The sequence below is a fragment of the Lepisma saccharinum genome, chromosome 7 (genome assembly GCF_977018435.1).
Source record: "Lepisma saccharinum chromosome 7, izLepSacc3.1, whole genome shotgun sequence".
NCBI lineage: Eukaryota > Metazoa > Arthropoda > Insecta > Zygentoma > Lepismatidae > Lepisma > Lepisma saccharinum.
The window spans coordinates 21563063-21588941 of NC_139235.1; the positions used below are offsets into that span (position 1 = coordinate 21563063).

At 42.6% G+C, this 25879-nt stretch overlaps 1 protein-coding gene across 1 annotated transcript in view; it reads right to left on the reverse strand.

Moving 5' to 3' along the window:
- Positions 1–5310: 5310 nt before the first annotated feature.
- Positions 5311–25879, reverse strand: part of ds (dachsous cadherin-related 1) — a 471629-nt gene continuing 451060 nt past the window's right edge. The window contains exons 16-19 of the mRNA XM_083125066.1: positions 22122–22421; positions 11400–11697; positions 10405–10545; positions 5311–9597 (exon numbers count right to left, since the gene is read on the reverse strand). Of these exons, the coding sequence (XP_082981192.1) occupies positions 7152–9597; positions 10405–10545; positions 11400–11697; positions 22122–22421 (3185 nt within the window). The 3' untranslated portion in view covers positions 5311–7151. The remainder of the gene's footprint in view (positions 9598–10404; positions 10546–11399; positions 11698–22121; positions 22422–25879) is intronic.

The following is a 25879-nucleotide window of genomic DNA, read 5'->3' on the forward strand; positions in this document are numbered from 1 at the left end:
AAAACCATGGCGCTATTGTATCCTTCGCGTACGGCGTTATTGTAGCCAACCAAGAGGGGGCACATTCCACCACGCCAGTGCTCCCTGCTAAACTTGAAGATCGTAAGAACATGGTAAATACACTCCTCATGGAACACTGTATTCTAGAAAAAATCCCTACAAAAACTCTGATAAGCATGCCTGCCTAGCGATATGTAGTACAAGGAAACAAAAAAACTTCACTTATGTTTCCGTTGTTGAAATTCTGTTAGCGTTTTCCCTAAAGAAGCACAAAACAAAACACACATTGAACAGAACGACAATTATCGGTGTCTAGCAACAACAACCTTTCCTCTACACCAAGGCATGCTGCAGAGTGCTGCCACCTGCTTCGTCTTCCTGTAGAAAACAGTTGAAAATCAAACGGCGTTATTGCATCCATGGCGTTATTGTAGCCGGTTACCCTAATTATATACTTAGTATATAGTAATAAGTCATGTGTTTTGCTGTCTCCGGTCATAGCCCCCCCTCCCCAAAGTTGATGGTTTAGCAGTCTCAACCCCCCTCCCCACCAAAGTTGATGGTCTAGAACAGTGGTTTCCAACTTCTAAAGGTCCGAGGGCCAAAATTTTATCCAGCAGTTGATAGGCGGGCCGCATTTTTTTTGGGGGGGGGACTAAATATTACAAAAATTGTAAGTACTGAACTGAAAATGTAGTACTTTCGCATGACCCAAATTTCTAAAATGAGGCAATAAAACAATGGAATTACAAATCAAAATTGTATAATTACAATTTATTTCACAAAAACCCAATACTTATTGATGAATTGAGAGAAATTAAAGACACACCATACAAATAAGAATCCCTCATAGTAAGTGTTCAATGTGAAAATTGAGCCCGATCTGCTTCTTTTATTAAAGTTGTATTTGAATTTCTGTATTTGAAAGTCTCAGAAGGTGAAGCAGTGAAGAATCTGCCAGTCTGCTTCTGTAGCGGTTCTTGATGAACTTCATTAAAGAAAAAACACTTTCACACGTGTATGTGCTGCTGAACATCGATGTCATTCTTTGCCCAAAACTACGAAGGTTTGGAAAGCGTTCTTTTGAAAGGTATTTGAAAAACTCTGGCCCCTTTTCTTGCCTAGTTTGAAGGAACACATCGCCTTGCAAATCACGCAATTCAAGTTGGAGAGAAGCTATTTTAATTTTCAATCTTACGTTTTTTGGAGATATTGCTCATTTCGATATTTGCACAAACTTTAACAATCAGTCACAGTACAATCCGAGTTGGAACACTGGAAATGTCTTCGTACTTCGTGCGTAGTAAAACAGACCTCTATAGCGCCTCTCTGCAGTTTGTTTCTGAACACAAAGAAAGAAGCCTTCGCGGAAGCAGGCGAGTTCATTCCACATAGCGAAGGGATGGAATGCATGGTGTGAAGAGAAAGTTACGTCACTTTAGATTCTTCTATTTATCATTATTGACTGCAAAATCAATTCTACCTGTGTCTTTCTTCACAGAGCATCCGTTCCTTCAGTAAAAAAGAACGTATTTTAATAAAAATAAATAAAATTAATGTATTTTGCAAACTGGCTTCGCGGGCCGCAGAAAAAGGCAACGGGGGCCGCATGCGGCCCGCGGGCCGCCAGTTGGAAACCCCTGGTCTAGAACATTTCAAATGTGTATTTAAAGTTAAGTTCATGTGGCACAATTCAGAGAACTTTACAAGAGAAGAAAAATAATACATTAGATCCCCTTAAGCAAAATTATTTGGGGGGCTCTGACCCCACATCATTAACATTGGGGGGCTCGAGCCCCCTAAGCCCCATGGAGTCGGCGCCTATGAATGCATTCATTACAACCCAGAACTGTCCGTGACTGTACAAGAATTGTTTCTCGACGTTATACGCTTTCAAATAAAGTCTGCAAACTATATTTAGATTTGCTATTGGGAGGAGGCATGCAGGCACTCCATGTGAACTATGAGCTTCCATAGGTTTCAGAGTACTGCTTCCTCCACCGACCACCTTGCCTCCGAAGAATCCGGGTTCGAGTCTCGCTCGTGTCATATAGTACATTAAATAGGGAAATTCCCTTTGGTGTGCGTTCCCCGCCTCCTCAAACAAATTCCAGCATGCCTCAATCTCGGCTCGGAAGCCAAGAACATGACACTGCAGAGCGACACGCAGATAGATCCATTGGACTTCTCGCTTTCTATAGCGAGATTACCGTTTGAATGACACGCCAAGGTGGCCAATGAAAGCATAAGAGCCAATAATTGAGTTTGATAAGCGTTGTGACAACTCGCCCCATTCATATGCGACCCCAACGCACAGGTGAAGGTGTCAAAAACGACAAGACAGCCATTGCAATTTCGGTCGTCGAACTTCTCTGCAAGGGACTTTGGGTTTTCAACCACCTGTTGTTTGTGGATTGCCATTCTTTCGTCCTTCCTGCTTGAAAGGGAAATTGTTTACGTTTTGGGACATTGACTTCCATAGCAGACATTACATGTCAAGCCACAAAGCAATGATAGCGATGGAATGTGTGCCTATTGGACTCTTCCACTGAAAGAGGCTGCAACGTGTTATCCCAAAAATGGCCGCCTGCAAGATATTTCTCAGGGGGGCCAGAGTAAGATTTCCTATCTTGCCCTTCAGTCTTATAAATTCATATTTTACTTTTGTTATTATTATTAGCCTATCTATTATTTTTATACGTACAAATCATGAAATCGGAATTGACTTGAATCAATGAGTCTATTATTTAAATTTAAATATAAACTAGATATGCCATGCTTCCTTTCCATAAACATCTATTACTTTCGTGATGATCAGTTCCAAGCTTTCCGACGTCACTCGCACCTCTAGTTACGATAGTAATCATGACTTTAATGCCTCTGGTGAAAACGTTCTCGCGCTATTTTGTTGGACATGGTAGTCAACTGCTGTAACCGTTTCACCATTCGAAAAACATGATCTTTTTCCACATATCTCACTGGGGCAAAGAGCCCCCTGGTCCCCTCTGCGGGCGCATATTGACTCTAACAAGAGACAGACCATCGAAATTACTTTTACAACACATAACACATACCTTCCTTGACAAGCCTAGAATGCATTTAGATGAACTAAAATTTCCATCGTTGCAAAGATACATAAAATAAACAAAGTCAAACAATAACAGCAGTAAAAATTCCCACGATATACTTTTGAACGTCAGCAGGATTTTTCCAACGGGGGAAAGAAAAACAGTGCTATTCTCCGCAAAAACACACTCTGAAGCAGAGAACACTTAGCGCCAAAATAACCATAAATTGAGCCTTTGTATAAAAATAAATTGAGGAGGGCTTCATTGGGTAACGTGTAGATAAATCTCTGCTTTTGAAGTAATTGTGTTCCTGTACCCAACTTACTTGCAATTGCTGGTCCATTGTAGACATGAACGGAAAATCGCTGTGACTGCAATGAAATTAAATGTCTGAAGCATATTATTTATAGACGACAATTATTTTCCATGAAGGTTTGGTGCCTCCACTCCTCCTTCCAAATCTCTGTGGATGTGCTGGAAAATAAGTGGCAGCTCCAAAACGAACAGACTTGTTCTGGGTTTCCTTCAGACATCGTACAGGAAACCATTCCCCACGGCCCCTTTTTTGAAGCTGTTTACTGTACGGAGGTATACTACACAAGCAGTGTATTGGGGTCTAACTTTGGGGGGGGGGGGGGCAGAACGTGAAGCTCGCGTCCCATAACATATATTTTTTTAAAATACCCTCCCCCCTAACATGTAAATTCTAATAGCTAGGGACATTGAATTTTCGCGATGCGCGAAATGTGAAAAAAAGATGCAATTTTGAACATTCTGCACGTACCTACACCCCCAATGAATATGCATGAGTCTTATTCCCGAAGTAATGCGAAATGTGTGCTTTTCCACGAAATGAACGCTTTTTCGCGAAATAACCGTGAAATATCATCAAATTAAGTAGAAAACACGCAAAAACCGGCAATCGAGCTGAAGAACGTTTTATCTTCGATCACATCAGGAAGACGCTGCAAATTGGGATTTCCCATGCACATAATCTCAGTTCTGAAACTTCGCTCCCTGTCAAGCTGCATTCCTTTCTTCGCCCGAATCTCTACTCAACTTCCAGTTTCATTGAACTTGCTAGCTGTAGCAGCGGTAAGATTAATCTGTTCCCGCACATCAAGGGAAACAATGGTGACATTTGTGTTCAGTCATGAATGAATTTTGTTTATCATCATGTGATTTTCAACATGTGTTTGTGTATGTGCAGTAGTGATTATTTTATTTGTTGGACAGCAAGGATATCCTTTAAATACATACAATGAATAAATCACTTAAGATATGCAATTTAGAAATGAAGTGATTTTGTGTTGATGTTTTCTTTTGATTGGACAGCTAAGTACTTGTGTATGTGTACAGTAATAAAAATGAAGTTTATCAATTTATAACTCTTTTGTATGTTGTTTCCTCTCATGAAGAAAATGTGTGTGCCAATTTTTTTTCTCCACCGCTGGTATATACCGTTCTCCTCAGTTTTATTTACCATATATTTGTCTCCCTACTAATAACCCTGAGAATTGGGGGAGTGCACTCCTTTGCACCCACCAAGTTATGCCTACTTACGACACAGAGTGAATGCTGCATCATAAGACTCAACGGTGGTGATCACCTTTTTAGTCCAGAGGATCATCGCAACTTATGGTAGATTTATCCACATACACTCCAACACCTCCCCAAAATTTCCTGAATACCCTCATAAAATTTTTAACAGGGTCTAAATTTCGGTCATTTTGGCTCTAAATTTACCCTTGCCACCTCTGAACACAAACTTACACTCCACAGATCGAAATGTCTGGATGGTATTCTCATGTTGACGATTTTCTTATTTGATAATGGTGTAGCAGGAAGGGGGGCTATCCCCTCCACGTCCCATTTAATCTAACTGGGATCTATTCTTCAAACAGATAGAAACATTTTAAAAAATATGGATTAAATGTGGATGAGAGAGTACATGCGTTATCAAGATTTTAATTTTTGAGACGTGGGGGATGCAAGATGATATATTTTTATGCATACATTATTTTGCATATGTTTACTGAGATATTCCATAACCTGTAAATGAAAAATCATCCCCCCTTTTTTTCTGTTAGTCACGCTTATGAGGGTAGCAGTCACATTTAACACATTAAGTACCACAATGTTCATCACATGAAGTAACAACTTCGTTAATTATTCTGTGTATAAAATAACTTTTATTTTTTCTACTTCTACAATTTTGTAGAAAAAATTTCATTACAAAAAAATCTTTTTACAAAACAGTATGGGCATAGAAAATACACATATGAAAATGAATCTATTTACAAAAAAAAATAATTCCATCATTTCTTTCAAACACAATTTGTACACAACAATGATTTAACAAAGAGGAAGTGATGCACCATGGTATGTGAATGGGGAATGATTTCATCCACAATGCGCCTTGCCAACAATATACATCACCATGAAAGTAAACACAACACATTGTTACAGTTAGACAGACACAAAATTCTCAACAAAAATTCTATAATTATAAGTTTGCAATTTATATTACCAAGAAATTTCTAAAAAAATACGTATACAATTTGTATCAAAAGTAGTTCCAAGAACTCTCATATCATCAACTCACTAGTTGAAGTAGTTTGTTCAAATACATAGTCAAAAAGTACAGTCTTTAATATAAAAATTTACAAATACATTTTAAAAACATCAAGAATCGTATACTCTTTTAAAATTTCAAAAATTGATATCATTTTAATGCTTACATATACTGCTATAAAAAAGGCTGAGGTGCATTTTCTTTTCAAAAAGTTCGTCATGGTATTAATAACAAATGTATCTTCCAAAATGTCTTTACAGAAAGCTTTCTGTTCCAAAATTGCAACAATAGATTACTAACAAGTCATTCTAGAAATACTTAGAAAAGGCCTTTTCATTACTTCATAATTCACTCCTCTGAAGGACAGTTTGGTTCAAAACATAAAGTAACCAAAATATTGAAGGACAGTCTTATCTTCAGTAATATTTCTTGCACCACTATTTAAATTGATCACATACAAGTTGTATGCATAATAATTCCTTCATAACCATGAAAAAGTTTTCCATTGGTGGAAAATTAACTGTGGTGATAACCATGTAAAACATTTTAACTTGAATGGCAGTTTGTATAACTGTGGAATGTAAATTGTATACAAATATATAACAGAGCTTCAAAAATACTTAAAACCTTTGTAACAAAAAAATGCATGAAACATATGACCAATATTACTATTAAAGGTATCAGTGAAGTCATATCCGATTGTCGACACAGAATATCACAAATTCTTGTATTCATGGAAGTGTATTGTATGGCATATGGCAATTGGCTTATACAACGTTGTGTATATACAATATACATACAACAAACACTTATTGATCGATTATTTTTACAGAAGAAAAAAACATTTTTATGATCATACAAATTAATGGCAATCTGAGATTCTTTTCTTACTTAATTTGTGATGAATATTGTCATACGAAATCGGCACACAGTGTAAATAAAGTATTGAGCAATGTCTGATTACTTTTATTTTCAGTATCGACAATAAACCAGTCATGTAGGAATGTATATAGCACATCTTCTCTCAAAACTTACACACAAAGCATGGCTGTTATATTTTCCTTACAAAAAGTCTGTACACTGGCAACCCTTATTTAATGCGTTTTGTGAGTTTATTGCCAACAAACTTCAGCAAAATCCCGAAGCTATCAAAGGAAATTCTTATTTTGATTCTCTTTATTACATATGTACATTATTTGGTTGATAAAAAAAAGTCTCTTGTATTTACACACATTCATTACAACACACTTACACATTTCTTCAATCACATCTTCACTTGTATAATTTGGCATTTCGTATTTCTCAAAGGACGGTTCTGGTTGCAGACAAAAAGGCACTGTAACGACACACGAGTTCGTACCTTGATGTGTATCTAGTATCTCCACAACATATCACAACACTCGAAATTCGTTCCGAATTACTTGATTGCACTGAATAAATACACTTTGTTGGGGGGGATCGTCAACAGGTTTGCAACACTGTCAAGCACACGTTGTCCACTGTTATCCCTATATCCGGAGTTCCGTTTCAGAACCGGAAGATGTCCCGGGCATGAGTCCCGAAGCTCGCTGCGACCTCGAATGGTGGGATGCTGAGTTCGTAGAGGACGCCGAAGATCCCTGTGGCAACACTGACACACTACTAGTTCCCACGACGCCACCAGGTGTCACCAGCGGCGATATGGACGGCGACCTCGTCGCCAGCGGCGACAAGGACGGTGAGAAACTTGGGGACATTGCCGGCGACGTGAAGCTCCCCTCGTGGCTGATCGGTGACCTCGGGAGCGACGGCATCGTCGGCATTTGGTGACTAGTGCGTATCGTGGTGAGGGCCACGGGGGCTATGGAACGGGGGGCCACACTCGTGAGCAGCGGCGGGGGGACGGTCTTCACCTGCGGGTTAAGCGTTTTCTTTGGGACGTTCTTGTTGAACGCGTTCGGGGCCGTATCGTCCTTCAGCCTTGCGATCTCCGAAAACACGTGCGCCAGAGGCTGGTACTGCGGACCCCAGTCCAGGAGGTAGTCCCAGTTGTAGCTGCCCGTCAGCTCCTCCTCGCTGTGGACTATGGAGCTGAGGGAACCGGTCATGGAGGGCTGCCCCTCGTCGCCGAAACCGAACGCCCTCGTTCCGTCGATGATCGGGTCGCCCTCCTCGCTCCCTACGTCATTCAGCTTGGCGTAGATCAAGTTCGAAATGTCCATCCCGTCCGTCTCCCCTCCACCTTCGTCGTCGAACATGTGCATGCTATCCATGCTATGGCCGAGGTCCTGGTGCGAACCCTTGTTGGACTCGGACCGAGTGGTGTCGATGCCCAGCCGCGCCAGGTACTCCTGGGTGTTGTGGACCGACACGTCGGAGATGTTGTCTTCGTCGCCTTGGATGCCCGAGTCGGGCATCCCCAGCCTCTCCCTGAGCTTCTGTTGCTGCATCAGCGGTCCTTCGTTGATCATCCTGATCTCCTCGTCCTCGACATCCTCTCCATCTTCGGCAGAACCACGACCGCTGGACGCAGACTGACTCTGTTCGGACATCTCAGAGGTGGTGTTCCCGTGCCGGTGTCGCCTGTCCGTGTGGTCGTACGGTGGTATCTCGTCGTACTTGGGCGGGAACTGAGCCATGGCAGCGGCCGAGTTGGACGGTGGAGCGCGGATGTCGATGGTATCGAACGAAGAAGCATCGAAAGGTTCGGCAATGGATGGCTTACCTTGTCTCTTGTTGCGAAGATGGAGAAAGAGGAACGTAGCACCAAAACCGAGGACGATTAGAATCAGAGCGATCAGAAGCCCAAGCGCCCAATCCGCTAGACCGCCTGAAGGAGTCGAGTCCGCAGTAGCCAGATTCGTTCCTCGCTCCAGCCCGTCCATTGCGATCTCCACGACGGTGACATTGGTGAGCGACCCTTGCCTTCCGGAACTGGCAGTCACAACAAGGCTGACGTCCCTCGCTTCCGATTTCCGGTTGACATTCCTCGAGAATCCATCGTCGAACTTCTTCTTCACGATGATGGCCCCGGTGGTTCGGTTGATTTTGAAGTATGGGTTCTGGTTCGTCAGCTGGTAGATGACCCTTCCGTCAGGGCCTTTATCCTTGTCGACAGCTCGCACGTGACCAACGATGTAGCCAGGCTGGACACCGAATGTGGTGATAAAGTGGTACGTCCTCTCCGTAAACTCAGGATGGTACTCGTCCTTACTTTCGATATCCACCTGGACCTGCACGGTACTGTACTGTCCGCCGATGTCGTTGGCCTTAAGCACGAAAGTGTACCTGTTCTTCACCTCGTAGTCAAAGATCACATTGGTGGTGACCACTCCCGAAGTAGAGTCGACCCTGAACTTCCCCTTGCCGTCGCCATCGGTGATCGTGTAGTTCAGATTCCCGTAAATTCCTTTGTCCAAATCGTTCGCTCTGGCCGTGAATACTGTAGTTCCAACAGGCTCGTTCTCGCCAACAAACTCCAGGTACAGAGGCACCGGGAATCTCGGTGCATTGTCGTTCTCGTCCTCCACACGAACATGGACCGTTGCTATTGACGACAGAGGATTCTCGGACGCATTGTCCGTGGCACGCACTATGAACCTGTACGTAGGTATCCTATCGTAGTCGAGCGACTTCTTCAGGACAACAACACCGGACATGGGATCCATATCGAAGAACTCGTTGTCGTTCCCTGACGTGATATCGAACACAACCTCAGCATTGCGGTCTTCATCCTTGTCGGTGGCCGCAACCCTGAGAACGGTGTATCCAACTTTGGCTCCCTCGCTGACCCTGGCTTCGTAGTGAGGTTGGCTGAACTGGGGAGCATTGTCGTTGACGTCGTCAATCTGTACGAGCACGGTTGCCGTTGCATTGTGGGCCGGCGATCCTCTATCTCTTGCCAGAACTTTTAAAGTGTACAGGTCCACCTTCTCCCGATCGACAGACTTCACAAGTATGAGCTCTCCACTTGGACTGAAACGAAAAGAAAGACATGTTGAAACACGAGTGAAATCGTCTTAAAACTTTAGCTATGTATAAACCACCCACATGCATTTCTTAATTCCTAAGATGTGTGTGTGAGATAAGTACACATAAGTCAGAATGTGAACTGAGTAACTATACGAATTAGTGGGCTTTTCCAGGGGATGTACGACTTCTGACTTTATACTCTTAGTGACTTTATACTGATGGTAGTACACATAATCAAGAAGACATTTATTAAGAACTTACGGGAATACATTTGTACAAATTCTTTGCAAAATCCCCCTCCGTCCTCAGGCACTACAATGTGGTAGTAGTGTCCCAGTGGCAAAGCAGTGACTTCTACTAAATCAGATTTGTATTCTAGTGCATGGAGTACTTAGATTTAATTTATAACTCAACGATGAACACATTACACTGCATGATACTTAATTCTAGCACTGCTTAATTTCCCAAGTCATGTATCCGTATTTTGTCTTCCTCAATTAGTAGTATTACTCTGGTGAAGCCATTGGAACCCGTGTCAGGCAAGTTCTTAGTAACGCGAGATATCCCACCAAAAACTACCACATTACCTCCACTATTGGAAAGGTACCAGACCAAGTGGGAAAATAACTTGATTAGCAAGCAACACTGAGCTGCAATGCTTAGGGCTGAGTCGCAATGACTGACACTGAGGGAATTGGAAGTTGAGGAGTCGGACTTTCACGCTAGATTGATTAAAACTTCAAAAGAAACATTAACTCCGATACCTAGAAGACAATTTGAAGAGAAAAGCACAAAAGAATAATGCCCCACCTGATGATGTGAAAGACGGATTCCTCGTTGCCATGGACAATGGAGAAGTCAATGTTTCTGTTGTCCCTGGATTCGTCGACATCAGTGGCAGCAACTCGTACCACGGTGGTTCCTCTTGGAGCATCTTCTCTTACGTGAACTCTGAAAGAGAAGGTGGCAAATATTAATAAGCAGTCAAAGGAAACTCTACAAGGCACTATCATACAGAATTTTCACACAATCAGTACAATTAAGCAAGCATTTACATAAAAGCTGTTGCAACCCCCTTCTAATAGGAGGACAACGAACTGTCATAGGACAAATATCTTCCCCAGCTCCTCAGTAGAAGGAACATAGGTTGAACTTCATTCTTGAAGGAAAGAAAACACGTATTCAACACAACCGAATTACTAGAATTCTGCAGAAGAAAGACAAACTTTGATCAGTAGGAAGAAATCAACTTAAGTTTTTTTCTGAAGGACGAAAGAAACATTAATTGACTGTTAGAAACCCTAACGAGTAAAATGTTACTTCAATTTTTACTGCAGGACGAAAAACACTTTCCAGGAAATATAGTCTAGGCTCTGAAGAAAATTCATCTCATAAGAAGAGATGGATGATATTAGCAGGGACAGTAATATAGACACACTTTAACTTCTATAACAGAAAGGAAATATTAAATAACTGAGCAAAGATAGTGAAGAGAAACTTACAGCAGAAAGACATCCTCTAGAAGGAAGCTCAACAGAATTTGAGAAAACATAGAAGATAAATTTCAACCCTCTTACAGAGAGAGGCAGGCAGGTTACCATGATCGCTGAAAGTGTAGTGTAGGGAAAGCTAACATTAATCAATGTGGCAAGCGTAGTGAAGAGGAGAGAGAGAAACTCCAACATTCTACAAGCTGAAGACAAGCATTATTACATTACATGAAATAATTTGAATACAAATACAATAAACGGGGAAATCCCGGCAGCTATATAAACCAACAACTGACATGACTGAAGGACACCAACCTGTACTCCTCCTGACTGAATCTTGGCGAGTTGTTGTTGACGTCCGTCACTTGAATCCTCACGGCTGCTGTCCCAAGGAGAGACGGGTGGCCTCGGTCCCTGGCGGTTACGATCAGCTGTATCCCCGGCTGGCGGGCGTTGTAAGGGATGCTGGCGTTGGTGTAAACCACCCCGGTGATCTCGTCAACGTAGAATCCTTCTACCGAGTTCAGAAGACCGTAGCGGATTTCTGCGTTCTCTCCGACGTCCGAATCCGATGCGTTCACGGATATCACCGCGTGTCCAGGTTCTGTAAGTTCTGAAAAGATAGAAATGCTGTTAAGAAACTGTGACGAAGGAGTCGAAGGGGACAGCGAACATAACAATCTAAGAGCAAGAACTGTTAGGCCTGCGTGTAAGGGAAGTAGAGTTGGTTGTCGTTAGTACATTTGCGGTGACTAAGAACTGCCCGAGAAAGCATAACACGCACAGCTCTACTTTCACATATACACGGGTATACTCACTGAATAGTTACCAGATTCTAAACAACCCTCTGTGAGTCAAGGTGAAGATCTAGAGAAGAGAGTGAACCAAATAATCCAAGCAAGAAAGCAAGTATACTCTCCGAGACAGACTTTGACGACCTTAAACTCCCCTAAGCCACTGGAAACCACGAAAGAAAGGTTCAAAATTAATGGGACAGAATTTAAGAATGTTATATCCTATAACCCCCCGCCAAGAGCGCGTCACTACTAAAGACACACATTTGAAAACGAATGTAGGACCATAATGTTTGGCTTGAGTGTATTCGAGGCACCTCAAAGAGAGTTTCCGATAATGGACAGCCGAGTAGAAACCGTCGACATGTGGTAATTAGAAAATGAAATTTTTGCTTTCGTATATTGTGAATTTTAAGACATGATTTTGACAAGCAGGACTCCTGCAATTGCCAAATTAGCAACAGCTATGTTTTGGGGGTTTGTGTGGATTGCGGACGGAGAAAGGAAACCGATAAAAACGTGGAAAACCACTGCCTCTCTGTATGAAGCCCTGTTTTCCGTTTACGTAAATGTGGTCATCCTATATTTACATGAACTCCGGGTGAGGATCGAAACCATTAAAATTTGGTGTGGGGGGAAGGTGTTACACACACACAAATAAAAAAAACCAGAGATTTACATAATCGTCAGTGGTATATACCTAGGTATTTGAGATCAAAAGTAATTGCTATTAACGCAGTAACTAGAGCTGCCACATTGTAATCAAGGGGTCGGGTAGAGGCACATTCCAATTTACTTTGTAGGTGCAGTGGCGATTTGTCAATATGGGCATAGAGTTGACATCAACTTTGTAATTAGGGGGTCGAGGGGGGCAGGTGCCCCCCCCACTTTTTGCCACTTTTGCTCCAGCACTGTGCTAAACCTTTTGTATCAAGGGAAAGTAAACTGTTCTTGCCCCCCCCCAGTTTTGACAGCTGCTCCCCCCCCTAGTTTTGGAAACCAATCGCGGCCACTGCGTATCTTTGTTACTACAATAAATCTGTCCCGGAAATTTTCTGAGATAACATCATTGATGCTGGGAACCAACCCACCCCTAACTTTTATGGATTTCTCGCCCTAACATTAGGCAGGTTCAGGAACACAGCGACCCACTAGGTGAGAAAGAAACAAGACAGTTTGCTTAAACAGCCCAGTACCGCCGAATTTAGGTAAATAAATTGTTTAAGAATCTAACAGACATTCTACCTGTAGCGAAACAGTATACTCCCAAGAGCTGAAAAGGCCAAGTTCCAGATTTTAAAGAATGCACACACCCTTAGCCCGTAAGAGCATGGGGACCAATTGTTTCTCAAAACTGCCGACCCACAAACTCACCTGCCCCTTGCTCATCCTCCCCTCTCGTCCCACACTCAAGAGGACAGAGCTCTCCCTCCCTCCTTCTTAATCAGGCAATTAATAAAACCGCCCCGGGTCAGCGGTAATGACCGCCATGTTTCTTAATGAAGACCAGCACACACGCACACACACACACACACGCAGACCAAGGTGCGTACCTGCGGGTACCATTTATTGGTTTCTGCGCCACGATAAATCGATTGCTTATTAAAAAAGGGCAAGGAAAAGCAAAACGAAAAAAAAACAAAACAGACTCGTCGCATTCCTGAGCGACGGTGCTGCCGCCGTGGACGAGCGGTTGGCGCGAAAGTGTGGTGTGTTTGTCGAGGCTAATTAATTTGTTTCGTTCGCCATTGTCCTCAACAATCGAGCTTAACGGAAAACCATTGTTAGAGCGGAAAAACCGGCGAGAAGTGCGACCCAGGTGGGTTCGGGGCGCCGCCAAGCGGTAAGAATCGTAAATCGTCACTCAGTGAACATGGCTGTAAACAAATTTGCAAAAGTATGACAACTGGATGGATAAAGGGAAGGGACTTCAAGCGAAGTTGCTTGCTAGGTTTATGGCCGAAAGTCGTATGGGTCCAACTAGGAATGGTGGAACGACTTGAAACCCTAGAAAAAAGGGGCTGGAACGTTCATTAACTGGGTTATAGCAACGTAAAATATAAAAGGCGGTGGAAAACAAGGTCGAGAAACAAGAATAAAGGGAGACTGAGTACCAAGAATGAAATAAAAGCGATGAGAACAACAGAGACTGAGAAATAAGAAAGAAACCAAGGGAATGAAAAAAGAGAGACAGAAATAAGAATGAAATAAAAAGAGATTGGGAAATAAGAATGAAACAAAGGGGACAAGAAAACAGAGACTGAGAAATAACAATGAAATAAAGGCAATACGATAAAGAGAGAGTAGGAAATAATAATGAAACATAATGAATAAGAAAAATAGACTGAGAAATAAGAATGAAAAAATAGCAGTGGGAAAGTATGTGTGTGTGTGTGTGAGAGACGGGGGAAGGAGGGAGGTAGAGAGTAAAACTGAAAAAGAAGAATGAAAGAAAGCCATGAGAAAAGAAGAGACTGAGAAACAAGAATGAAACAAAAGCAATAAGAAAACGAGAGACTGAGAAATAAGAATGAAATAAAAATAGTTGGGAGTGAGGGGATCGAGATATGTAAATTAAGCCAAAGCAGCTAAGATTGCAAAAGAAGGATGAAATACAATCAGTAAAGGGAAAGAAAGGAAGAAAAACAGGAATGAAACAATACTAGTGAAATATAAGAAGTGGGGGGGGGAAGAGATGCAGAAGGATGAATGAAGTAACAGAAATTAAGAAGTGGAAAAAAAAAAAAAAGAATGGGAAAGATTGGTCAACCGTTAATTGATTGATTTGGTGTTTTAAGTACACTTTATGCATAGTAAGGCTAATCGAGACTGTACCTACAGTTTAAAGTGGGATCCGAAGAACTATGTGCCTCCATCGGGTACCGAACCCGGAACCTCTTGATTGATTACAAGGCGACGACGCTACCACTGCGCCATCGGGTGAAGTGTTCATGTCATGCGGTATGAAGCCATGGATCCCGGGTTCAAACGCTGGTCAGACGTATGTATCACTGTGTCTTCCTATCATAAATTTCATCGGTTCATTCAGGGTGATTAATCCAATAGATAGCAAAGCGACGTAGAAGTTTAAAAAATAGAAATAAAGAACACAATATTAAGGGTAGAAAAGCACGAGATTTTTTCTGCAAGGGAATTTTTTTTTGTCTTGTGGGAGGGGAATTATACGTACGGTACTACCGATTACCATCACTAGGGAGCGGAAGTTGATGAAACGTCATCTTTTTTCTGACATCTCGGACACGATGCCCATTAAATATACACAATATTACACTTCGTGTAGAAACAAAAAAAGTTTATTTTATGTAATTTTCGCCGATTTTCGGCATTTTTCGCAATATTCGGTGTATTGTTTCGTCATATTTTGTCACTTCTTTCATTTTGGTAATATTCTTGAGTAAAAATTACCTTTCCGACGTACTTTTCCTGGGTGGGGAATGGGGGGGGGGATGCGTTCCTGATTTTGGTTTCCCTATTTTCTATACAATTTGTTAAATTTCTAAACAAAAATTGTCTTACGCGTATCGAGATAATTTCTTTTTCTTTGCAGTGCCACAGAAACATACCACACTACATAACCAGGCAAAAATGCGGGAAACCAATGCATTTTACACCAATTCATTCAGTGTATACGACTTTTTCATTAAATTGTTTTAAAATTATTCGGTTGTTTCCATTGGAAATCCTCGTTGCATATTTTAATTGAATGTGCTTGTGGTATCATTTGGTGCCTTTTTTTAAAAAGTAAGATTGCATTTTGTTTAGCACATTCTATAGGTCATATACCTACATTTTTTAGGTCATCAACTTCCGCTGCCTAACCATCAGTGTTCATCACCATCTTTCCCCTCTCCCCCTTGTAGCAATTGCGCTCACGGTATTCGACTGTGTCAGATTCCCTTTCCTCCCGTGAAGTCACGTTCGTCCCTACTTCTCACGTATAACCCTCGCTGGTCTCCCCCACCCCCCTATCTGACTGGTCAATGTTCCTCTGACCATACATAATGCATAACTGTGCAGGAAGGTCTCGGATTACAAGTGTCTCCTGCAGAGGCGTCTCGTGAACGCATGCGGTGCATGCTGCGCATGCGTCAATTGTGGGACGACATTCATGAGCGTTTCTACATTCTAATATCTTCGTATAGGAGAAGTATTAATTTTACACGAGAGCGCTCAACTAAGCTTATATTACATTTCTTGGATCTGAAGTGACGCATGCGTCAATTGAGAGAAAAGAATTATTACTTTCTTTCACTTCAGATCCAAGAAATGTAATATAAGCTTAGTTGAGCGCTCTCGTGTAAAATAAATACTTTTCCTATATGAAGATATTAGAATGTAGAAACGCTCATGAATGTCGTCGCAGAGCAAGCTGTCCTTTTTCCAAGAATTGACGCATGCGCAGCATGCACCGCATGCGTTCAAGAGACGCCTTCCTGCCGTTTCGCTAGCTCCTTTCGCTCGCCTTCGTAAGGCGGCGTTCTGGGATGGTGAGGCAAGAGGCCAGGGTTCGATTCCCCGTCCGTCCTGTATCTTTTGTGGATGATTCGAGAGGAGAAAGTTCAGTGGAGCGACTTCGCTCTGCACTCAGAGAACTAAATGCATTATTTCGATTGTTGATGCACTGAAGTGTGTTTTATGGCTTCTTCAAAGAACCAGATTCACATTTGATGCATTTGGGTGCATTTTTGTATGTCGTGAAAGAAACACCAAAGTGCATCATTTGATTCAAGTGAGGATTTCATTCAGTCGAGATGCACTTCAATGCATCACTTGATGTTCCTTGATGCACCTTTCTGCATCTTTTTGGGTTATGCACTTAAACGTTAGGTCTGAGCTGCAGATTTTAAGTAGCTCAGACGAAACGTTTAAGTGCATCATCAAAAAAGATGCATTCTGGTGCATCAATCGAAATGATGCATTTAGTTCTCCGAGTGTGGAGATATATTTGCCGACAGATACAGTTTCCCCATAACAATTGCGGTGGTGACTCCTCGATAGCGTAGTGGTAACGTCCTCGCCTTGTAATCAGGAGGTCGCGGGTGCGATCCCCAGTGAAGCTACATTCAAAGTGTTCGGGTCACACTTTAAACTGTACGGTCGGTTACGGCTAATCTATCTGAGCACACACAGAAAAAAAAAAACATTTCTGATAACCCGATATGTATTTAAATAGGTGAAAAATAATTTCTAAAAAGCATTTGATGCTGTGAACAATCATGCGCATTTCGCCGGCGGAATGCTATTTTGTCGTATCTCCACTTTTCGCCAAAGGTGAGTTGACGATGTTTTTGTGATCCTTACATGTTAATGCGTCACATTCCGAAGAGACAGAGGATACTCCAGAACATAAGGTCTTCTTCTGCCCGGCAGATGGAGACTACATCAAGAATCTGAGGAAGGAACTACCAACGACGAATATCAAAATCCTTCTCTGTCAGCAACAAATAGACAAATTGAAATGCTTGACAAACGCAGTTTCCTTGGAGGAAATGAAACGGTTCAACTCACAGCTGCAGGCTCGACCTACTACACCTCTCATTACTCCCAGCCAGCCTCAAGATAGAAGGGTTACGAGATCCCAAAATGCTCTCTCGACGCGTAGAGAGCACCCACACTAGTTCCCGGGGAGAAGAGCGATAAGGAGGACGCACCAGTAAATGCCCCCAGAAGGAAATTCTTCGTGACATCTACAGACAGAAGTGAAGCAGCCGAAAGAAGAAGATTTCGTCTCATGCGAATGCAAGGAGAAATAAACAAGGATTACCTTCTGAGGGAGACAGCCTCAAAACAACACAACCCAAATTCATAAAATTATCAAATAAAACCCCTCTGTAGATACACGTACTGGTACGCCAGTAAGAACATAGCACCGGAAATCCGGAGCTTCATAAACCCTTGTATTCATTATTAATACTCATAATAATATAGTATCTTATTTTCATTAATATTTTATTAAAAGTTATTTTACTTTACATTTACTAGTTATCTGATTGTAATCATACACGTCGCCATGAATTAGCTGAAGTGCACACATTTCGGCCTACACATACACAACATGGCGACGATCTTCTCTTTTATTTTATCTACAACTTCTGTTGTTTTTTTTCTTTCTCACTACAAATTGCAATACTCCACTATAGTGATGGAACTCGAGTGCTCTATACCTTGTCCACTTCCTCCTAAAGGAAACGGGACGGGACACCGAGGGCGGAACACCTAGCCTCTGGGGTGGAGCAAACGACGAAACAATACAAACTAAAAATGGTCTTCAACCATCAACTCACCCTCTCTCGGTGGCTGGTCCAGGAGCCTAATCATACCTTTAAAAACCAATTATATTAAATAGAGCACTCGAGCCATACAAATCCTCAATTTCTTAGATTCTGGTACCACAGAATCCGGTACTTACAGCCATACCAAACTACAATAAACTGCAAACACTTTCATACAGAATCTCCATCTCACGAAGAAATAATTGTGTACTGTAATACTGTGTCCATACACTATTTTATGTAATCATTTCATGTATGTAGTAATGTTATTTTCTTGTATACTTTCAAATATTGTAATGGGAAATTTAATAAAGTGGTAGAGCAAAACAATAACGGGGGAACCGTAATTCGAGCAAAAGACGTCCCAGTTTATTCACAGAGGCACTGGGACAAAGCGTATGCCCTCGAATGCATACGGGTGGAGGTTTGGTAACATTCGGGGGTTCCCCCTTTATTGTTTCATTCCGAAGAGACGTATCTAGTGTCAAGTAGTGTGAAATAACAGCATTAATAAAATGTTTATGGAAATCGTGTATTGTATTCCAAATCCTGCAGACAGCGCTGATGGACATACGACAAAATACTATTCAGTCGGAGATTTGATAGAGTTGCCAAATAATTTGGTCAAAAGTACTAAATTTAGGAAACCCTCACATTTTTGGTTATGTTTAAGAAAACAAACAAAGCCGTTTTTTCTGCATCTAGTGGATTTGGAACAAACCGACTACTGACATTGCCATGTGATTTGTCAAGACACTTTTGTAGAAGGCCTAGGCAAAAATCGAAACAGAAATCAACTAACTATGAAGACTTCTTGTTTCGCAGTGCGTTACGCTGACCATTCCGCCATACAGGAGAGCATATCTGTCAAAACAGTTTGTTTTTTTAAACCGAAAACAGGTTCTTGAAAAAGTAACATTATAAAACAGTTTTCGATTTCAAAGAAACGATTTTAGACCGAAAACAGGAAGTGTCGAATACAGTCAACATCAGTGAAAGAAGGACAGAACGAAATCAAAGCGGCCCTTCCCCTCACACACTCCAGCAGCCGAGGTTGTCGAACGTGGGCGCTCGGCGAAGATACTCCAATGTCAATGACCAATTGAACAGGCTTCGGCATGTGCTAAGATGCCCCCCCCCCCCTTTCCACTAGCACCTCATCAGCCATTTGTTCCTGGAAGCCCCTGTCACCACATCCACGATCGGATCCCGTCCCCCATCCATTACCGGGCGATTTGCTGACGTCACAAAGATGGCCACCCGAGGAGCGTTATAATTTCTCTTCCCATTCGCACACGCCGTGAGTTCTTTTCACGCTTCTCGGTCGCCGATGTTATCGGGGAAGTTTTTGGTCACCCGGTTGGGCGGAAGTTACCAGTCGGAGCCAATGCACCTTCGTCTCGTTCTGGAATATCGGGATGGTACTTCCGGCCAAGACGCAGATAAAACTGAACAGCCAGTTTCGCACGTTGGAATATCCAAGCAAAAATTATTGTTCATTCCAATAACCTCTTGTTTCTTGTTGGGAAATCTGATGGTGAGAGATTTGCAGGAAGGCCAAGATGAAGGTGGAGGGATAACGTTGAGAAGGACCTAAAGGAAATCGGTAAGGATGGAAAAGATTGGATTGATTTCGCCCAGGGAACTAGGGTACGGACAATGGAAGGCTTGTGCTGCTACAGCCATAAACTTTCGGGTTTAAGAAGGCTACAGAGTTAGTTGAGTTATTCGAATAACCTCTACGTATTCCCAATTCGGAAAAAAATAAACAGGTTTAGAATTCCTTCTAGATCACTCAAGTGAATCTTCCTGTGGATTTCTTAATCTGTTGTCTATATGTCTGCGATAGAAAATAGTGGCTACGAAGTACAGCAACATAAACTTTTTGAGTATCTATTTCCATCCTGAGCAACTTGTGCATCTGGATTCAATTATACGTGAGTAACAAACGTTTGAATTTATTTATCTATACCACCTTTGGCTAATCGCGAAGATGTCGATGAGTGATTGATTGATTTGTTTGCTTTAAGTCCACTTTATGCACAGATAGGCTATACGGGACTGGACCTACTGCTTAAAGTGGAATCCGAGCAACTGTGGAATGTGCCTCCACCGGGAATCTAACCCAGGACCCCTTGATTACAAGGCGACGACGTTGCCACTACGCCATCGGGGAAGCTCAGTGATGAGGATGACGGGACACTCATAAAGAACGCCAAGTCCGGGATTCGAACCCGGGCCCCTGGCATCGTAGCGCGCTATGCTAACCACTCCGACACGGAAGTCGGCAGTAATATATGTAAGAACGTGTACAGTCATAAAGAAATATACAATACAGTATTGGGGGAACGCTGTCACCGAGTTAAAAATTCACCTCAACTAGGATAAATTGCATAACTATCTCCCCACCCACTGCATTGTCTTCACGGTGATCTACAGTGCGGCCAATTCCTTGCGAGGCCGAGAGATCGGGAGATGTGTGGAGGGCGGAGCTAACGGAGATGCCGACATTTTCGACCAATAACGTCCCGCTTATTTTTATGGACATATGTATAGCATGCAGATATTTATATTAATATTGCAAAACGAGCACTAACCTGTGTTATAAGAGTTGTTCAAAGTAATGTCTACCTACATTCACACATTCCTGGCATCGTTTGATGAAATTTTGATTCACGCGCAAACTTCTTCCGTAATTATTCCAAGTTCTGTCCTTATATTGTATCTTAGTTCGTCGATACTATGAGGGTTCTAATTTTAGTAGCTTAGTGGCTGTTTGTGCTGATGATATAAGCATCCCCCCAGTTAAGAATTTCCACTGCGAGCATTGGCTAATTAACTTTGAACTATTATTAATTACGACACCACAGCAAATAGAATTGCGAGAGTATTGGAACCTAACACACACAAATTATATACAGAGCATTCCCCGACATTCGTTACGAGACTCGGTGGCAAGCGGTCCGGCTTCAGCGCTTGTCTTTCACGGTGAACGGGTCCGCGACAGTCGCTAGATTCGGCTATTAAAATTACAGTTTTCATATTGTGTACTAACCTTGACTACAGAAGGTGTTGAAAATGATGTCCCTCTGCTGCAACACATTCCTGGCATCTCCGAAGGAAATTGACATTTACACGTGCAAGTTCGTCTACTGTAATTCTCCCGATTTTTCGTACAATACTCTCTTTCAACTCACGGATGGTGTGCGGATTGTCTTTGTATACTTTATTTTTTAGATTTTCGTTGCAAAACGTCGTCGCACTTCTCCACAATTCCTCTTTCCGAAGTAACACTCGACAAGATAAATCCTTTGTTGCAATGTAAACTTTTGTGGTGCCATATTAAGCCACAATCTTCAACACACGGACACGACACAACACAACTTCCGAAGGAGTATTATACTGGCGTCAGTCTGCAACGTCAACAGAAAGAGAAAGAGAGCGAAGGCAGGGAGAGTGAAAAAAACAAGACTGCAGCGTGCGATTGTCACGGACGCGTTCAAGGGGAAAGACAAGCGCTGATGCCGGGCCGCTTGCCGCCGCAATGATATTATGATTAAATTCATGAAGGAACAACCATGCCCAGGTCGAGATTCGATTGATTGATTGAGTTTATTTTACTTCGCTTTTTGTGCCTTTTGGCTAATTTGCGAAGATGGGGATGAGTGATGAAATGATGGAATTGATGAATGGACATACACAAACAACCAAGCCCGACCGGGATTTGAACCCGGGACCCTTGGCGTCGCAGCGCGATGTGCTAACCACTCGGCCACAGGGTCGGGCAGGTCGAGATTCGAACCCGGGATGGTCTGCACACGTATGTGTGTGTGTTTGTTTACAACTCCATAAAACAAGGAAAATGTCTACTTGAAACATTGCGGTTCGAGAGATCGAAGTGATTCAATTCTACGAAAATTTTTCAAATTTGAATTTTAAATTGTACTCACCTGGCAAAGACACCTCGTAGAAGAGCTGATCGAAGACCGGGCTGTTGTCATTCTCGTCCGTGACGTGCACCGTGATGGAGGACTGCGTGACGTGGGCGGTGTCGGACGCTTGCACCTTCAGCAGGTAGGACTTCCGTTCCTCGTGGTCCAGAGGTTTGGCTAGGGTCACCTTCCCGCTGAAGCGGTCGATGCTGAAGCTGGAGTTGGGGTTCCCCTCCTTGGCGAAACCGTACGTGAGCGCCGGGTTGGTGTCCACGTCGTTTGCGGAGACCACGGTCACGACGGTTCCCACTTCGGCTCCTGGAAAGGGTAAAATACTTGGTTAGTTTAACCTGCAGGACCATTCTCACTTTATCAGTCATGGGATCCGTGATTTGCCCACGATTTGAACTCAAGACCGCCCCTGTTGCAATCACTCTAACATAGAGATCGGCTTCTATCATTGCCCCAAAAAGGGATGTTGATGAAAGCACAGCACGTTACATGAACAAATAAAACAAGAATGTATAGTAGCTTAAACTCAGTGGCGTCTCGTGAACGCATGCGTCAATTGTGGGGAAAAAGGACAGCTTGCTTGTTACCCTGCCCCCGTGTCAGGGCAAGTGTTTTTTTTTCCTTATTTAAATATTTTATTAATATGTTAATTAATTTGGTAATCAAGTGTATAAACATATATATGTCTGATTAGTGGAAATCAATTTATTATGCATTTTAGGTTCATATTATTCCATGTATAAATACCATGTAGCTCTCTGTTCTTTTTCGTGTTTCGAACGTTCAAAAGAAAGGCGGGCTTAAAAATTTTGAAAGAAGGGCGGTTGGCAGCAGACGCCAACCAAACATATATAAACTCCCAGATCTCGAGGGGGAGGTCGGCTGTTGGAACTGAGACTTGGAAGGGAGAGGCTGTTTTTGCTTCGGTTAGCTAGGACCGGAGGACAGGTCTCCCGAAACGGATGCTGTAAGAGATTGGATTGCCGGGCAAGCTAGTGCCTTGGTATCCAGTTTACAGGTAAAAAGGTAGTTTGTACTGGATGTTATTTTGAAGTAATTACGGTGCGCCGGGCAGCCTAGTGCCTTGTCACCGTGGAGGTTGAGAAATGTACACGTCGGGCGACTTCGCGCCTGTTAAGACGTTTCTTGGAGTAACGCGAGTCTACCTTGTGACAAGCGAACTCCCGATGTAATTCATGAAATGTAAAGCATCCAGGTACAAACAATAGAGATTCCAACATCAAAATTAGAGTTTTGGCCCGATAATTAGAGAAATGAACGTTCAGATACGACATGTATATACTTCAAATTTTACGTTAATTAAACTTATAGAAAATACCCAAAATTTCCGTTTATAATTTCACAAATGCTGGACAAGGTAATTTATCCCCTATAGCAATAAGGTTTCGCAAAGGTTATCCGTTGTCTCTTGTAGTTAATTATATAATTATGTTGACTTGTAGCAACCCACGTGCATTGTCGTACAAAGAAAGATACCCCTAGACAAATCAGAGCCGAGTACGAAGTGCACTGAACCTCGAGTGCGGAGGTAAAGTGTGGGGGGCCAGACTAGTAACATGCTCTGCGACGACATTCATGAGCAATTCTACATTCTAATTTCTTCCTATAGGAGAAGTATTTATTTTACACGACAGCACTCAACTAAGCTTATAGTACATTTCTTGGATCTGAAGTGACGCATGCACCAATTGTGGGAAAAGAATTATTACTTTCTTAGTTCAGCGCTCTCGTGTAAAATAAATACTTCTCCTATATGAAGAGATTAGAATGTAGAAATGCTCATGAATGTCGTCGCAGAGCAAGCTGTCCTTTTTCCCACAATTGACGCATGCGTTCACGAGACGCCTCTGCTTAAACTATATTTGTCTAAATTATTTTGTGAATCTAAACAAACATGTCTCACTTCTCAAATGAACATTCTATTTTCCAACATGTTGCATACATAGGTCGTTCAAGGTTGACAAGAAACTTTTATTTCTAGGAAAGGAATGGAAAGTCCGACAATCACCAAACTACTGCAGGTCAGTTTTTCTATTTCCCCTGAGCGTCCAGGCACCGCTGTTTCGGGAGTGAGTGCAATACGAAAGGTCTGGAAGGCCAACCCAAATCTTCAACAACTTCGTATTATGTTACAAATTTGACCTTTCTTGGGGGGGGGGGGGTCATCCCTAATGTTGGCAGAGATTAAACTTGCCCTTGGTCCAACGATTTCATGGCCCACCCTGTCAAATTGCAGTCGGCAAATTTCGTGATAAAATAAAATGAAAGATTCGAATCCAGGATTTCTGGTTTCAAGGTCCACGCTACAAACTCTTGCATCATGGAGGTCTTAAAACTTAAATTTTAACACATTTTCAATGAAACATTCCCATACTAAAAAGTTTATAACTTCCTATTACTGGATGAACGTGAATATCAAACAACATTTTGTTTATTGAACACGTGGCTCATCTAAAACAGCCAATCAGTGGCCACACCCATACCACAAAGTCTGACGCCGCCATCGTTTCTTGACAGGAGATACTACAGAACCACGATATCCGTGTCCTTGGAAAATATCCGAATTACATGCTTTTTTCCCCAATTTTGTCCATGATCAATGCTAAACATTATCTCCAAAGGGAAGTAAACTGTCCTTGCATCCCACCGCAGTTTTGGAACCTAATCGCCGCCACTGCTCCATGCGATTTAAGCATGCGACACCAGCGCCACTGCGCCCAGACCAGAGGTGCAGTCAATCAATTGAGTAGAACGGTGTTGTTTATACAGCGCAATTGTGATGCATTCATTTTAACGTTTTGTAAAATTAATTAGAAAAGTTTTGACTTTCACCAAGAATAATTAAAGACTACTTGTACAAAGTAACAGAAAATTCTTCTTAGAAACGACCGAATAATGCTGGTCGAACTGCACCTTAGGCAAAAATGCATAAAGAAGCAAACTGCAACAGTGTTAAGTGAGGCCAGTGTACACATATGGCAGTGGCGTTTTGGCATTCCCCGCTAATTCGAGCACTCGACAGGGCGGCAGCACACAACACAAACAGGCAAACAAGGAGCAAATGACTTACTTATCACCTTGCAAGAGAGATCGTCCCGCAATCACACGCTGGATACGGGCAATGAATCAGTTCGCTAAGCACCAGCAACAAGCCACTATCCCCTCCCACCTCTAACAAGTACGCACTGTAAAAGCGACACAGCGGTATATCATAATCACTCCCGCGAACAGGCAATAACGCTCGCAATATGCACACGTCGTGCGTCAATATTATTACCCGTTTACGCGCAGAGAGAGGGAGTCGACAAGGGCAACAGGGCAGAGGAATTCTTTGCCAGAGTCCATGATGCACCGAGGATGGACCCAGGCCACGACCTTCCTCAGTTGCGGTCCTCCTTACCTCCCCCGGGCGTCCAGAGATGCAACTTTGGGTGGATCATAGTTCAACGCTTCGTCGCATAAACCTCCATCCCCGACACCCATCCGTTCTGCTCTCCTGCAGCGGCTCACGGTGGACGAAAGAGTTACGATGCCGTAAATGTCTCCGCTGGGATCTGTAAAGTTAGGATCGAATCGCCCGGGAAACACAATCTTCAGACGGCAGCAAGAGCCAATTGAAAGTGACGTTAAATGCAATTTTCTGGTCGCCAAATGCTACTAAACCCGAGAGGATGCAAGGCGGTGTAAGTGGCTCCTGAGGTTCTCGAACCATGGGAAGATCGTGTTCTTCCTCAGATGTCTGC